The sequence below is a fragment of the Agelaius phoeniceus genome, chromosome 2, assembly GCF_051311805.1.
Source record: "Agelaius phoeniceus isolate bAgePho1 chromosome 2, bAgePho1.hap1, whole genome shotgun sequence".
Lineage (NCBI taxonomy): Eukaryota > Metazoa > Chordata > Aves > Passeriformes > Icteridae > Agelaius > Agelaius phoeniceus.
The window spans coordinates 83,933,342-83,949,626 of NC_135266.1; the positions used below are offsets into that span (position 1 = coordinate 83,933,342).

At 37.3% G+C, this 16,285-nt stretch overlaps 1 protein-coding gene across 29 annotated transcripts in view; it reads right to left on the reverse strand.

Moving 5' to 3' along the window:
• The window catches only part of DLG2 (discs large MAGUK scaffold protein 2), a 983,885-nt gene that overhangs the window by 315,256 nt on the left and 652,344 nt on the right, over nt 1-16,285 (reverse strand). For all 29 annotated transcript variants that reach the window (XM_077174030.1, XM_077174027.1, XM_077174034.1 and 26 more), the window contains one exon: nt 5,815-5,939. In XM_077174030.1, the coding sequence (XP_077030145.1) occupies nt 5,815-5,939 (125 nt within the window). The remainder of the gene's footprint in view (nt 1-5,814; nt 5,940-16,285) is intronic.

Here is a 16,285-nt window from a genome sequence, read left to right on the forward strand (position 1 = left end):
TTTAGAGCCTTTGCTGGTAGGCATTTAACTGAAGCCTTTAAGGCAAAGAAACATGAGAGAAGGAATCACTACTCTATTCCAAGCTTTCTCCCTGATTTACTGGATGACTGAAGGCAAGTTATTTTGCTTCTTGTCTCCTGCTATTAGCACTTGTGTAATGTTCCTTTCCTCACACCAAGTCACTTTGAGAGCTGAGGGCAGGAGGGAAATCCAATGGGGAAAACTGGCAGAGTGATGGTAGGGCAACACAGCATGCCTAAAAAATGCTGCAGTTTTACAACACAAAATCTCCTAGCAGACAGTAGTTAAAGAAAAGGAAAGAAACATTAACTAATGAAAGAAGATCAATGCACAGCCTTAGAACATTTTAACCTATGATATTCAGCTAGCTGGGGCTGCCAGTGCTGTTTCTGATTAGTCTGCCAAAGGTAACTCGCAGTTGATCTGATTTTTCTCAACCTGTTGAAGTTCTCCTTAGAAATGTCCATGCTTTTAAGGAAAAAACAATTGATAGGTTCACAAATGGGAAGAGATTAGAAATCAGTTTCCTAGAAGAAAGAATGAAGGAAACAGCCACAGGTCTGGGGAGCTAACCAGGGCAATGTGCATCCTCCCAGGCACAGCCAATTTCTTCCCTTGGACTCAGCTCTCGTATCAACCCTCTTTCCTCTTGAGTACATCTCAGGCTTAAATACCAAAATAACCTCTGGTTCAACATTAACCCTTGAAAGTCAAGCTCAAGACTGTCCAAATCTACCTCACAGTCCCCCTCATTAATATTCCGTCTCATATGCAATAACTGACTTTATTATCATTGGCTCAGTAAGATTCCTGTGACCAAGTCATTGGTATAAAATGTAAGACTTGAATTCTTGTTCTATACAAGATGTTTTTATTTACTTTTTTAGATCCTAAGACCTTTTAAAACTCTCATTTTCAAACTTGTCTTTTCAAGAAGGAAAAGTGTATTGTTGATAGCAATACATAAGAAACTCATCTGACCCTCTCATTCCTGTAGAGCAAGAAAGCTTTTTGAGAAAGCTAGCTCTACCATAAAATCAAATTTAGACTGCAAGAAACTATAATCAGCAAGACTGATTCTTGACTCAGAATAGTTCTGATTTATGATTGCTAAAAATGTATTAATATTTTGTGAGTCTGTGCTCTTTTAAACTTGATCATAATTGAAAGCTTTGCGTCATTCTTTAAGTCGTTTTCTTCCCCCCAATAAAGTTCTGCCATTAACCTGTGCTTCTAGCTCCAAAAGCTGATCCCTCTTGTTTTCACAGAAAGATTAATGGGTTTATATGTGTTGCCTTTTAGAAGCCAGAGGTTCACTTATGATCGATAATCCAAAAGAAGTAACTACTGAATATTATACACTGAAGTTCTTTGCTTTATGTAGGCAAATAAAACAAACACTGTTTTTTTTTCTCTGACACAAATGCAAATAAAACAAAAAAGGCACTGAGCCTTAAGTACTGGAATTCTCTTTCTTCCAGAGAAGAAAAGTCCAAATTCAGAGCTTCTTTATTAAAAAGTAGATGTTTGCCCATGGACAACCAACATTAATGAGAGAGAAGAGGAAGTTTTTATGCATCAAAAGTCTTAAAAGATCAAACTGTTGAGGCAAATTCTCCTTCAACTCAGTGGGAATGACTGCTACTTTCAAAGAGTTTATATTCTCTGTCTATCCCTGACTTGAAACGCCAATCTTCAGAGAAACATGGCATGAAGCATTCAGAGAAAAAAATAATCTCCATTTAGTTCCAAGGTTGTTATAGGCCCATCTAGCTAAATAATTAAATCTAACCTTGTTCTTAAAATTCCATCAAATGATATATTTTATATTATTTACTACATATTAACTTACACTATATCCACAGCTTTGTTCTGCAAGATGAAGCAATAGTGTACTGATCTAAATGTCTTCTAAAATCTGAGTTGTCCAGTGTGATGGTTCTTACACTGGTTCTACAGGCCACGGAATTTCAGGGAAAGTAGTACATAAACATATCCATTAGTACTTGGGGAGAACACTGGAGGGGGTGCTGGTCACCCCTGTCTGGTGACCAGCAATAGTTCATGAGGAAAAGGAACAAAGCTTCTCTGGGGAAATTCAGACTAGATATGAGGAAAAGATTCTCTCCTCAGAGCATGGTCCATCCCTGGAAGAGGCTTCCTAGTGAAATGGTTGTGGCACCACACCTGACAGAGCTCAAGGAGCATCTGGACAATGCCGTCAGTTACATGGTTTAGTTTTAGTGGTAGTCCTGAAGTAAGCAGGGAGTTGGACTCAATTATCCTTATGGGTCCCTTTCAACTTGACATGTCCTGTGGTTCTGTGCACCTCTGATTTTTGGAAGTTCAAGAAGTCTCTCAAATAAGGGCATTTTTTATGAAGATGAGTGAAGTGGCTGATAATTATTGCTACTTTTTTAAGCAGAGATATGGGTCATGAAGTGATACAAACCTGTACTATGCATCGCACCTACTGTCAATAAAAGGAATAAAAGGTTTTCTTCCATTAAAGGAAAACCCTGGGAATTTAATCACCTTTGTTTCAGTCTCACACTCAGGTTTTATTCACAAGAGTAATCTGCAGATTTGGAGAACAATTCAGGTTGGAAGGGACCTTTGAAGGTCATTTAGTCCCATCTCCTGCCCAAAGCAGGACCAATTTGAAAGTTCAATCATATAGCTTAGGAATTTATCCAGATGAATTTTGAACCTCTTGGAGAAGAAAGATTCCATAATCTCATGGAATCACAAGTTACATTAAAGAGATTTTTTCTTTTGTCCTCAGACACAACTGGAATTTTCCTTATTGCAACATGTGACTGTTGTTTCCAGTCTTTCTTTGTGCATCTCTGCTCACCTTGATGCTGGTCTTCGGTGCTGCCAGAGCACACTGCTGGCTGAGGCCACATTTAAGAATCACAGTGTCATTTAAGTTGGAAAGCACCTCTTGAGAGCCCATTGTCAAACCCTCTTCGCTGAAGCAAGTTTACTTGCTTCAAGTTGTCCAGGAAAATGTTTAGTCAAGTTTTAAATATCTCCAAGGATGGACACCCTACAACTTCTCCATTACCTGTGTCCAGCAACCCTTAGCATAAAAAAAGAGTTTCCTGATGATAAGATGAAATTTCGTGTGCTTGTCGTCCATTGCTTCTTGCCCTGTCACTGGACACTAGTGATAAAAGTCTGGCTTCTTTATCTTCACTCCCTCCCATCAGGTGTTAATCCTGATATTTATATATTTATACATCTACCACAGAAAAGTTATGCCTTCCCAGGTGCACTAGGCTGCATTTGCTTTTGTTGGGCTTCGGTGAAACTTCAGCTGACCTACTCCTCCCCTGTCAACCCATGCATTCATGTAAAATATTCCCAGGGTTCTGGAGCATGAAGTCAATTTCTTACAGGTTGCTTTCATAGTCTTACTGTTTGAAGAGCTTCACTCAGCTAAGTTAGATCAAAGGGACATCATGCAAAATGCAGTGGAAGTGATTTTACAGCCTTTTATGATTAAACCAGACAGCAGATATAGAAGCCACTTCAGACAGCCCACATTGCTATATAATGTAGATTATCTGCAGGCAGAATGTGAAAGAAAAGTAGACAAAAAAGGTATATATTTTTTCAGTCAATAAACACCAATCTCCCATTATCAGGTAATTAAAAATCGGGCTTTTGCTAAGAAACCTATGTTATCACTACCCTTAGTAGTTGTTTTTGCATGTTGTTAAGCTTTTGTTCCTATAGAGTGGCCCTAGCTGATAAACTCTCTCATTAATTTATGAAAAATTAATTATCGTGTAAGTCAGTGAAGATTGTCCCAGGATATGGCCCTTCAGTGGCATGTCAGTAATGACCACTGATAACTACATTTTCAGGTGTTCCTAAAAAAGTGACAGAATTGTGACTTTGCAGCAAAGTGAAACCCATCTGCCAGATAAAGCAAGGAAAGGAGGAATCTTCCTAAAATCTGAGAGTAGGAAGAATGCCCATACCAAATATATGTTTGAAACATTATATAGCTCTTAGTAATAAGATAATTATACTTGTACTGCTAAACTTTTATTACAAAATACAAAGTTTGCCACATCTAATCTTAAAAATGATTAATGAATTGCCTTAGTATGCTACTTTTTGTGGGTTTAGAAGGTCTTTCCAAGATGTTTACAACACAGAAATAATCATGAGTAAAATCTACAGTAGTTATTTAATACAGGGATGAGTTATGAAATATTTGATTTTTTACAAAGATAGCAGAATACTGCAATTGCTTCTGTCTTCTTAATAGCTTAAACTAAAAAAGTTTTCATGTGTAATTAAAAATTCTACTAAAAAGATACCATTGTTTTTTGCAAGGAATTCTTTTTTTAGTAGAAAGGCAGTTTCAAGTTTAAGACCCCTTTTATGTTGTTCATCATGTCTATTTATATAGCGTGATTTCCAAACATTGCTGTTTCTTCATGATGTGTTTTCCATGAAGCTCATCTGGCCCAATGCAGACATTTACAGTACAGATCAATACAGCTGGACTAGGCAAAGAAACTCCTTTTTATTTGAGTCACTACTGAAAATATAGGCTCTTTTATTCTTCTCTTCTATTTTAGGCATTGGCTTTAGAATGAAATGAATCACAACCTAGAAATGCTTAGGTTTTTCTTGAGACTAGCTTAGGAGTAGATAGCTGCATTTTAGTCATAAAGTTACATGATATTAGTCACATTCCTTTTACCTGCAATCTTAGTTAAAACAAAATTCTTCAGGCACTGCCAACCACCATGACTCCTCATCACTATCATAGTAAAAAAAAATAATTTCCAAAGTCAAATTATTACTGTAGCATAAGAAATATCTCAAACTTGCTCATTAAACTGGACAATTCCCCTTACTTTTAGCTTTGAATTAAAGGAAAAGGCTTCAGGAAAAATGCTGTTACCATCTGGTACATTTTATGAATTTTAGACCATCTGTTTTTTGCAAAGGCTCTCAGAGCTGATTTCAGTGCTGAGACCATGAAAGCATCAACACTTTATCCCAAGTTTTTCCAGTTAAATTGGCTTTTTTGGAGCATTAGCAGGCTGCACAACCAACAGTAAGATGGCAGCTTCTTTGATAGATGGAAGCCTTTCTGCATTTGGTCCATAAGGAAAGACCATTACAAGCACTTCCATGGTTCCCCTTGTTTAAGAGAGATGCTGTCATGTATTTGAGAACCCCATCAAGGGATCTGTATGTTTGTTTCACGCTCTAAAGCAACAGACCACTCTGGAGATGACTCAGAACATACAGCAGAGCCATCACATCCTCATGGAACAAAATAATGTTTGGAAACAGCAGTAAACACATCTCACTACTGCAGCCAAATAACAGGAAGCATCTACAAACAGCTATGATTACTTAGAAATGGCTTTGTTGTTTGGGAAGTCTTGATAGCTTAATGTATAAGACCAATGTGTAGTTCTTGAGCCATGAACACACAAAGGCCAGGCTTCGAGAAGAGTTGCATGCTGATATTCAGGTTTCCTCCTGCTGCCCCCATCTCACCTTTTGCACTAAAGTAAATACCTGCTACTAAGAAGGAGGTGGCACCATCAAGCGTTCTCTATAATACAGGATTTAACTACCCTTATTCAGTTGCTCTAAGCTCCTTCAGTCAGCTGTCTTAGCAGAAAGGAGACTCCAGTCATGTCATTTGCTTCCCTGACCCTATGAAAGATCCAGTTGGCATGTGGCTCCCAGAGAACAATTATAATAATTACACATTTTGTTTCCAAACACACGTAATAAGTTTGTTTTTACCTGAGTCTTCCATCCTCTGCTGCAGCTCCTCCTGGTATAATCTTAGTAATGAATATCCCAGGATCATCCCCAATGTGTGGGTTATCTGTTCCACCAGCAATACTGAACCCCAGGCCAGAATTTCCCTGGAAAAATAATAAAAAGTAAATCCATCACTCAGATGCTAGATTTCTGCAGAATTCATTTGCATTGCATGGAAAAGGAACCTTGCTTCTTAAAGAAAGCACACTATTTGGCAACTCCGTACTTGAATCCAGGTGACTCAGTCTGAAAAAATTAATTGTCAGTTAAAGAACAGAGGCTGTGAACAGAAAGATTTCCTGGAGCTAATGACAGAGTTAATGGATACTCCTACAGAAACAGGATTTGACCTAAATTTGTTTTCAAAAGCAGTCACATAAATTAGCATCTGAACTCCAATATTAATTCATCCAAGTCAATGAGAGCTAGAGGCGAAAAGCATTTCAGAGCTTTGAAAAAAGACTTTCAAAATGACTGTCATTTATAAACAGAAACAGTGAAAAACATCTAACTCTGAAGTATTTTATTTTACTAGTTTCTGTTGAAGACTGACATGCTTCAAAAACAAACAAAAAAATTCCACAAAACAAGAGTACTTCTTCCATCCTACTGATCTGCTAGGACAAAATTTTTGAAAGACATTTTAAAGCTCTACTCAATAATCTCACTTATTGTTTATACTATTTATGAGAATATCATGAAAGATAAATAGATATGTACACACATTCATGCTCTTGCAAATTAAGTCACTGTTTTTCACACACATTTCAAAACCACAATTCTAATTCTTTTTTCGAAGTATATATTAGTAATGCTTTTCTATATAAGTCAACCTTAAGTACATGTTTTGTTTTTTCTCTGTGTGAATTAATTTTTTTTCCCAAAGGATTCTTTCTTATTTATAGAAAGGCAGATACAGGTTTAAGAAGCTGTGATGCATAGGGAATGTCATAAAATTCAATGCAATACGTGCTTCTTTCTTTAAGGGCCTCTCAGCCAAAAGTATTTTCAGTTAGGTATTTAGACTTATCACAGTGATATAACTACAAACATATTGCAGAATATGTACCACAAATGAAGTCTATTTAGGGCACTAAAATACTTTTCTTTCATTACCTTCTCAGACTATTGGGAGTTTGTTTCTTTTACTGCTGCTTGTGATCACGTATCTAGTTCTGTTCTAGTGAGGAAAGTTATTAATAAGAATGGCAGCTCCATACATTTTTTTTCTAAATAATTTAAATCAAATGTCACTTCTGCATTTTTCAACTGTACTTCAATGCACTCAAGGTGATGCATTTTGTGTGTGAAAGCCTACATGTTGCCTGCTTGCAGCATGTCAGATTCTGAATGCTGTTATCAGTATTCTGCATTCACAAGAGATGCAGTTCTCATTACCCAAGAGATGAACACGCAACGTGCAGCTCTGCTGTCAGCATATAATTGTGAACTAATTTATAATCCAAGGAAATGGGTTTAGGACTGCACATATTGCAACACTTCTCAGCCAGCTATAACGTGGAAATCATTACAGTACTGAAACACTCTGTATATATTTTCTGTAGTTAGCAAACACCTCCAGGCCAGCATTATAAATCTTTGATTTAATCTCTCTTTCATCATTAGGATCATCTCGGATTCAGACTGTTCTCCCAATATTTTAACACGTACCTAATTATACAGCACATTTACAGTTACATGCACTCTCTAAATACTTTAGGAGTGCTTTCCTGAAATCCTTTCTATATGATATATTAATAATTAAGCTAACTGTCAAGCACAAAAGAAGAAAAGACTACTTATACGTACTTCAGGAAACCTGGAACAAAATCCCTAAACGTTAGTAAAACAAAGGGCAAATTTCTAGAAATTTTGAGCAATACCTGTTTTGCAAACAAAACCCCAACAAATCTCTAAAAATAAAATTGTTGTATTTATTATTAACTGCAAAGAGATTATTTTTGACAGGAAAAGGCAAAGAGGAGGGTAACAAGGACAAATCTGGGCATAAATATTAGCACAAGACACAAACAGCAACACCACAATTTTAAAAAATCTATCTGAAGAGCTTTAAAAAACTATTAAAGTTTGCCTGTTATGTGGGGTGTGCTTCATTGTTACAGTTCAACACATAAAATGCACTTGATATTTTAGGAGGAAATAATTTCTGCACTCTTTTCCTTCTACTGTATCTTTCTCCATTAACATTTGAGAGCTAAAAAATGCTACAGCAATGCTGGCTGTAAGCAGTGATGTGGTAACACTGCTGCACACTTCTCAGGAGAATTACTGCTATTCTTGACATTTATCCATAAATGTGCATCTGTTATACTGCAAGTTCTGATTCTGCCCCTTAGGAGCCGCCTTTTAAAAGCACACGGTAGCACTCCTCACTAGCACTTCTGTATCCAGAAAATTTCAAGCAATTATTCTGGCTGCAGTCCTTGACTTGATCAACAGGATCTACAAGCTGTCAGGCACAAGCTGCCCTGACAAATAGGTACATCCCTGCAAGGCTTTACTGCACCAGAAACTCGCTGCAAAAGTTAAGAGCAATTACACTTCTTTTCCCCCTCTATAGTTTATGAAGGGTCTGCCTTGCCTACATGGAAAAATCTTTGTACCTCAGATCAAAGCCAACAAGGCTAAAAGCAAAGCTACAATCACTCATGGCTTTTTGAGAGCCTTGGTTTGAAAAATAATGCAGCAGGAACATTCTGGTTAAAAGTGACCGTATTTCAGTTCTGAGCAGCAATACTGACACACAGATCTCTCCTCGGGCTTCTCTCCATGCTCTGCATTCATGCAGGTTCTCCAGCATATTGTTGCTCTACTAAAATCTCATTGCCCTTGTCAAGCTGTAATTCCAAGTTCCAGTAAGTACTGTTTACTGCTGCAATGCTTCCTGAACATTTCCACAAGGCTTGGTTCCCCACCCTTTAGTTTTTGCACCTCCTTTGTCCCCATTCCAGAAAAAAAAAAAAAAAGCGTGGTAATTATCTTCACAGCTTTTCTTGGCGTATCTGTCTCCCTCCCATTTCATGTGAACCAATGAAAATGCCATCCCGCAGCCCAAAACAACAACTGAACCATCACTTAGCCAGGGCATTTTCCAAGGTGGAATGCTCATGCTTTCTCTCATGCTGATTCATGTTTGGGAGTGGTTCCCTGTAAATATCAAGTTAATTCACTGTACTCTTTCTACTCCAAACCTTACATCCCTTGGATGCTTACAAAGCAAGTTAAAAATGAGCTCAGAGGCCTAGTAACAATGCAGATAAATACTTAATGAGAACTAATAACAGCTGATAGAGAAAAGTCTTCCTCTTTTGGAATACTCCACTGATACTTCTTAATTGAGATTCATATTTAGGCCTTAATATGTTTGCCTGTTTTATTTCAGGATCCTTCAGCAGAAGAAATCTATGCAAAAATCTCAACACTTCAAAAACTTGTTGAAGTTTCAACTTCCCAATACTTTAACAACTTGTGAAGAACAAGCCTCAGACCTATAAACTTTTAATGGTATTGCTCAAACATCCTTATTAGCATGCGCAAATATATATATATATATATGTATATATACACACACACATACATAGTTTTGTGATTCTATATAAGGGTTCATATCCAAATTATTTTGTGTTCAATTATTATTAGCTAAATTATCTCTGTACCTAAACCTTTCCATCTCTTTGTCCAAGCTCTCGATTTCTACTACTATAAAAATCCCATATAACTAGTTACTGACTATACGAGGAAGATTTGCATAAAATTGCACAGCAATAGATGGATGAATGTACTTTTTAATTGTTAGTTTAGTTTCTTACTACCTACTCCACCTTTTGTTGCAAGGCTCCAGTCATGCACTCAGACTGAAAAAAGGCTTAGCATAGCACAACATGCCCAGTTTGGTTTAAACAAAATATTGCCTGAGTTTCCTCCTATTCATGCTGGATATCTCATGCTTCTCAGGGATTTACCACCAAGCTCAAATTTGTCTCTTGGCTCAGCTTTACTTTTCAAACACAGAAAATAAGGTCAAACTACCACATCAAAACCATTTCTTGCAGCCCAGCCCCTGAGGCCGCCTTCCTGCTCTCCTGTGAAGGGAAGGTCAGCACTTCATCTTGAGGTTTATTACACCTGCCTGCCTCCTTTATGACTTTCTCAAATAGGGCTTTGCATGCCACAAGGACCATCTGAATTCTTTATAGCTCAGCCTGGGCAGAGAAGAGGCCTGGCTGTATTTCTTCTGGCCCTGGGGTGGCAGACAACCTCCGCCGGCCACACAGCCTGACTGCAGAGGATGGTGTTACACCTTCTCCCAGCACCGAAACACAACACTTGGGGACAGAATAAGATGACAGATTATTCATATGCCAGGGAAAGAAAATAAAACATGTAAGTTGTGGCTAGTTTGAATCTCTTCCCTCAAGACTGTTATACTTACAAATAAGGATCACAAAAATAAATAAGAACCCCCGGCAGGGACAGGTTTTGGGTAGCTAGAAGGCCTTGAGACCTATCCTTCTTTTTGCTCAGCCTTCCATCTTGTGTTCTCCCATTACACACCTCTATGAGCAGCCATATATCAGGCTGCAACTTCATAAGGCTGCAGCCTTTTTATTTTGTCAGTAGTTGACAGAAGTGCTCCACATTCTTCTGTAGGAACAGAGTTTAGCTGACATCAAGAGCTACTGAAGTTATTTTCACCATGATATTGCAGTTCAGCATGGATGATAGCCGTCACTACAATTCTACAAATTATTTTGTCCTTATTGTGTCTCATTTGTCTCTTTTTTTTCTGCTCAAGAAAGTTTGACTAAGAATGATGTAAAGCCACTCAGTCTTTAACAAAATCATGGAAGAATGTAAGTCCAGAAGGAGAACGAATATCAGAAATGCATATCAAAAGCAGACTGAGTACTTCTCTGAAAAAGGAATTGTATTTTACAACACAAGTGATTTGTATTTTACCATATCAAGCAGGCTTACCACAGTCACATGGAAATTGTTCTCCATTTTAATTTCTTTTAAATTCTAATCAATAAGGTGACATCAGAACTCGCACAGATGCTTTTTGAGTGAGTTAATTACTTCAGTGCCCCTAAAATATTTTCTCAGAATCTTCTGAACTGACATGATTTTGAAAATCTCTAGCATTCAAGTAAGAAAAAAAAAAAAGTTGAACATCACAGAATTCACTTAACTTTTGCTGCAACCTCACCCTGACACCACAGCATATCAGGAAGCCATCAGAGTTTCAGAGTCCATCAGTGAGTCACTGAAAAGTCTAAGACAGAGGGAGTAATTGGATTTCCCAAAATGTTTTCTAGAGGTTGAAAGCTGTTTCAGGTGACAACACATAATCACAAAGCCTCTATTACTTAAATAATCTTTTGATTTTGGTGTTTAATTTTGGTTTTTTCCCCCCACTGGTTTAAGGGATTTTTTTTTCCTATACACTTCCTATGTCTACTCTGGTGTTCACAACCAAATTTCTGAAATACTTTTCTTTTGCAGGTGACTTAAAAGTATGAGTTGCTGCCTAAACTTGCAGGTTTGGTCAGAGCAAGTTTAGTCAAGAGAATGCTCATACAATGATAGCTCATTCCTAGATTCCTAAAGACATTTTTTAAAATTGTCTTCCATTGTTACAATTGTTAAAGACCCTATCAACTTTGTTAATGGTGCTCCTTAAAAAGTTATGTGTTGCATACTGTAACGGGAATTATCCTTCAGCTTTTCAAGAGTACTCATGATCTGTAGGTTCAGAAAATCCTAACCTTTCCTGAGCCTAAGCAATGTTGGTTTTATCTTGTTTATGGAAAATTTCAAAATACTTAAATACAAAGATAAGTTACATTCTGTGAAGGCAGTGTAGGCTTGGCATTCATTACAGGTGAGACACTTTCATTTCTGCTTAAGTGAAGTCATAGCTTTCTTTTTAAAAGTAAAATATGGAACCAAAACTTGTTTTTTGCAGATATTCAAAAGAGTTAGCCTGAAATACTCAGCAAATTTTTATTATGTCCAAAATTAACCTCTCACAGAGTACTTTTTAATAACAAAAGCTGTTTTATAAAACACCAATATCTGAATCTTTGCTAAGGTTGTTACCATCTTTGGCTTTGGGTTCCTGTTTCAGGATACTTCTGTTTCAGATGAAAAAGAAAAAACCATCTCCCATGAGACAAAATAACAACCAAAACAAAAAAAGCCAACAAACCCCTAAAGCTTCTTTCAAAAATTCACATTCACTCTTGTTCTACAAGATCAGGTTTCTCCAAGAAGTACTTGACAGCATGAGAAAGTGAAAGCTGAGAATGAGACTGAGAATGAGAAACTTAGAAAACTGTATGGAATTAGCTTTTTTGGAAAGAGATAGGAGAAAAAATACAAAATGCTTTGGGCAAGCAGAGTGAATCAAGTAACATAGTCTACAAATGAGACAAAAGATTGACAACTCCATCCATAACTGGCATGGGGGATTAGATACAGACCAGGATTTGCTGCTGCTCTGAAACAGTGTGTGAAAAAATTTCTTTTTCTCTGTATTAAAGCAGATAAGGTTACCTAGTTCAGCACCTAAGATGCTTATAAGGAGGAACCACCTCTAGATGTACCAAGCCAAAAAAGGATGATCATGTGAGACTGCTGTAAAAATCTGAGTACTTCTGCAGACTTCATTCAGTAAGATTTTTCTCTACAAAGTACTTCTTACCTAAAAAATACAGCTCTCCTTTATTCACCTGATAGTGAACCTATACAGGTTTTTTTTTCTACTTTTCACTAAGCCATGCTTAGATTAACCTCACATAATATAGTGGGGGTGTTACCTGTCACTCAAAAATGCCCAGTTCAACAGCACACTGCCACATTTGCAAACAACAGCTTAACACATTTGTCCTGGACTGCAAGGCAATGTGTGTATTATATTTACCATCTGTAAGAGCTGTGGCAGTTATCTTCTGTTTATTGGGCAGTTTTCTTTATCTCTTCCATAGATCAATCCTCCCTTCAGGGAGACATCTGCTATTAATGGGCTATTGAGAGTCACTGCATAATTGATAAAAATTACAGTATCCCATTGTGAGATGCTCTGCCCAGAAAGAAAAGGCGAGCATTCCTAACTCGTTAAAATCTGAGATTTTCAGACACCAAAACAGCCTTTCCACTAGATTCCCAAAAGAACAGCTACCTTTTCCACTGGATCTTCAGAAGAAAACTACACCCTTCTACAAGATCACTGCTTCAACAGAACCACACCTACCACTCCAAGAAGACTACAACCAGCATTTCAATTAGACTGCTACCAACATCCTGACCCACAGGGTGTCAGGTCATATTCTGACTCTGTCAGTGTTGTTTTGTATTACTGCATTGCTTACTTTATTTTTTATTTTCTTTCATAATAAAAAAACTGTTATTCCTGCTCCCATATCTTTGTCTGAGAGCCCCCCTTAATTTCAAATTTAAAACAATTTGCAAGGAGAAGGTTTACAGTTTCCAGTTCAGGGGAGGCTCCTGCCTTCCTTTTCAAACCTGGACAACATTAATGCTTCATCCCACTGAAGCAAATAGGTGAATTTATAATCTGCAATGTAATTTCATCCAATTCAGGATTTTGATAGAAAATGTTTGTTAAGCCCACCTACTCAAGGCACTATGATCTTTAAGACAGTATTCTGCTCTGCAATTCTTTCACAATCTGGCAATTATACTAGCATTGGTTTTTATGTTCTGAAGAAAGAGTGATACACGCTAAATAACCAAACCATTTTCTGCCACACAGTGCCTGACTTTTTTGCTATCTCCCACTCTATAACACTAATCCTGACACATCTAGTTCTGCCTTTTGACTTCAATCATTCCACCAATGTTTTCAGGTATTTGCACACGCTGTACTGTATTGTACTTCTCCTCTCCAGTGTTTTGTCCAAAGCCCCAGTTTCAAAAGCCTAAACATCAAAGCTGCATTTATGTCTCATTCAGAGAACAAGAACATTTGCATATTTACCGGAGTGCTGTTGAACTCTTTTTTACTTTCAAATCTACTCAAGAGTAACATAATTCATGAAATTCTCACTTCTCCCACATACACTGGCACACTCCCTAGAGTCAGTGTTTTGAGACTCCACAGTTATATCATGTTCCATATGGTACAGATTTTCATCTCTCACGATGCCATTTGTTTTCAAGCCCCTTATCAGGTTCAGCACATTCATTACAAAACCACAATACACTTGACTACAACTGCTTCATATGCTTACTCTCACTTGATAGCTGTAGAGTGATATTGTTCTCTCAATGCTGCACAGACCAAGTATGGTATTCAAAAAATACATATTTAAAAAAATGATCCAAGGGATTTTACTTTTCATAATACACATGAAATCTGTAACACCGTAAAAGAGCATATCCAGACAAGGAAAGAAACCACTTCCAAAGTGAAGCAACTCATGAAAAAGTGATAGTGTGTCCTCTGCTTCTACACAGACTGAAGCAAAAGAATAGATGTGAATTCTCTCCAGGTTGGGTTTTCACTATTTTAACTCTATTAAGCTCATATTAACAGCCTCTGAGCTGTAACAGACACGTATGCCTAGTTTTTTTCTTCAATGTGTTTCTTGTCCTACTTCAGTGGTATCTGTTAGAATTGTCTTTTCTAGCATTATTGAACCATATGACCATGCCTGTTCTACCTCAGAGAAGTGGGGCAACATATGTCCTCTTTAAGTTGGCTTCAGTGATAGCAAACAAATGTCACAAAAAGCAGTCTGATGAGTCTGTGAAAAGTAGCATGAGAGAAAACAAAATATTCAAAATTTTTTATCACAAAAGTGGAGCAGGGAAACGCTGGTCCTGGGGAGTGAAAAGTTTCACTTCACTTGGGGGCAAAAAAAAGGATAGAAATATATATGTCTATCTTTCTTTGTCATGTGATGTCACTCCATGCTAGAGTGACAGGCTAGCTGTAGAATTCTTGTCAGCCAGACCTGAGAGCTTTCTGAGCTCCCAGGGCTACACAATAGAAAATGAAATAGTCAGACCAAGGCAAGGAAAGCACTCACTAAGTGATAATAGCAACTTGACATAAGGAGGATGGGAAAGAACAGGAGATAGAGTAAAACACTAAAAAGACTTGAAAGAACAGCAAAGCTTTTTCAAGTGGCAAGCTACTTATAAAATTTTGAAAGGATCATCACTGAAACTTTCACAATGCAATTATCTGCAAAAACTGAGGAAATTAGGACTGGGGAAATTAATGTTTAAATGGAACTCTAAGACAGAAGTAGACAGTCACATCTTGTACAAGGACTTAGGGAACAGAAACCTGATTTTATGGAAGCCATGGAAACCAACAGGGTTTCAGCACACAGTGCTAGCAATTAAAAGGAAAGAAGAAAACTCCTACTGCTGACTTCAGTCCCTCTATAATGATGACACCTCTCATCCCCTTTTGCAACAATTCAGCACTATGAAAACATCAATGGATGTCTTGAGATTATGTGGAAACTCCTTGGTTAAACCTGTTTGTAGCTCTAAGTCTTTGTGTTGAAAAACTGCTGCATGCCTAAATGGGTTTATTTTGACAGATTGCTGGATCACTACAGCATTGCTGTGCAAAGCACTTAAGGGAATTTGAGACCCCTGAAGTATCACAAGTGCTGGAATAAACCCAAGTTCTTAGTTACTGTCTAAGCTATTGCTCTTTTCCATTTGACTGTCATATTCATGGATGTGAAATGAGTGTATTTAGTTGTTCTTGCAGTTTGATTGGTGGTTTTTCTTTAGCATCTTAACGTATTTCAACAATTTTTTGGGTTGTATTTCTTTACTGGAATGGATATATGCCTAATCATTAAGGTTAAAACTCTGAAATATTTACATCCATTTTAAGATTTTGATACTTTCTTTCCAACTCTTATTTAATCTTGCATCAAAGCAAATGCATGAGTAAAACTCCTCATTCACTGCCTTATTCAAAATCATGATCTTCAGGGCATGTAAACTGGAATAAAAAAGTAAACTATTAATGAACTAAAAGGCCCCTAGGGCTTAGAAGTTCAAGCACAAATCCTAGAGGCAAATAACTGAGTATTCTTGCTGTTGCACACCTTACCTTTCCAACACTGCGCTACTCCAGTGGCTAAGCATGCAGAGCTTAGCATTGCCTTCTCTTTAAATAAAAATTAAAGCAAGCTTTTGAACACATTCATATGTTGAATAACACTCAAGAATTCTCTTTCAGGCATTTCCCATGATGCTCAATTATAGATTTTATTGAGAAGAAATACAAAGAAGGATAAATGCAATTCATTCATTTCAACAGACACACATCTAAATATAATTTTAATATTTCTGTGGTGACCTATTTTGTTGTAGCATTTCATTTCAGTGCCCATTTTTTTCCTTATTCTTAGTAAACCTGACTGTGACCCTG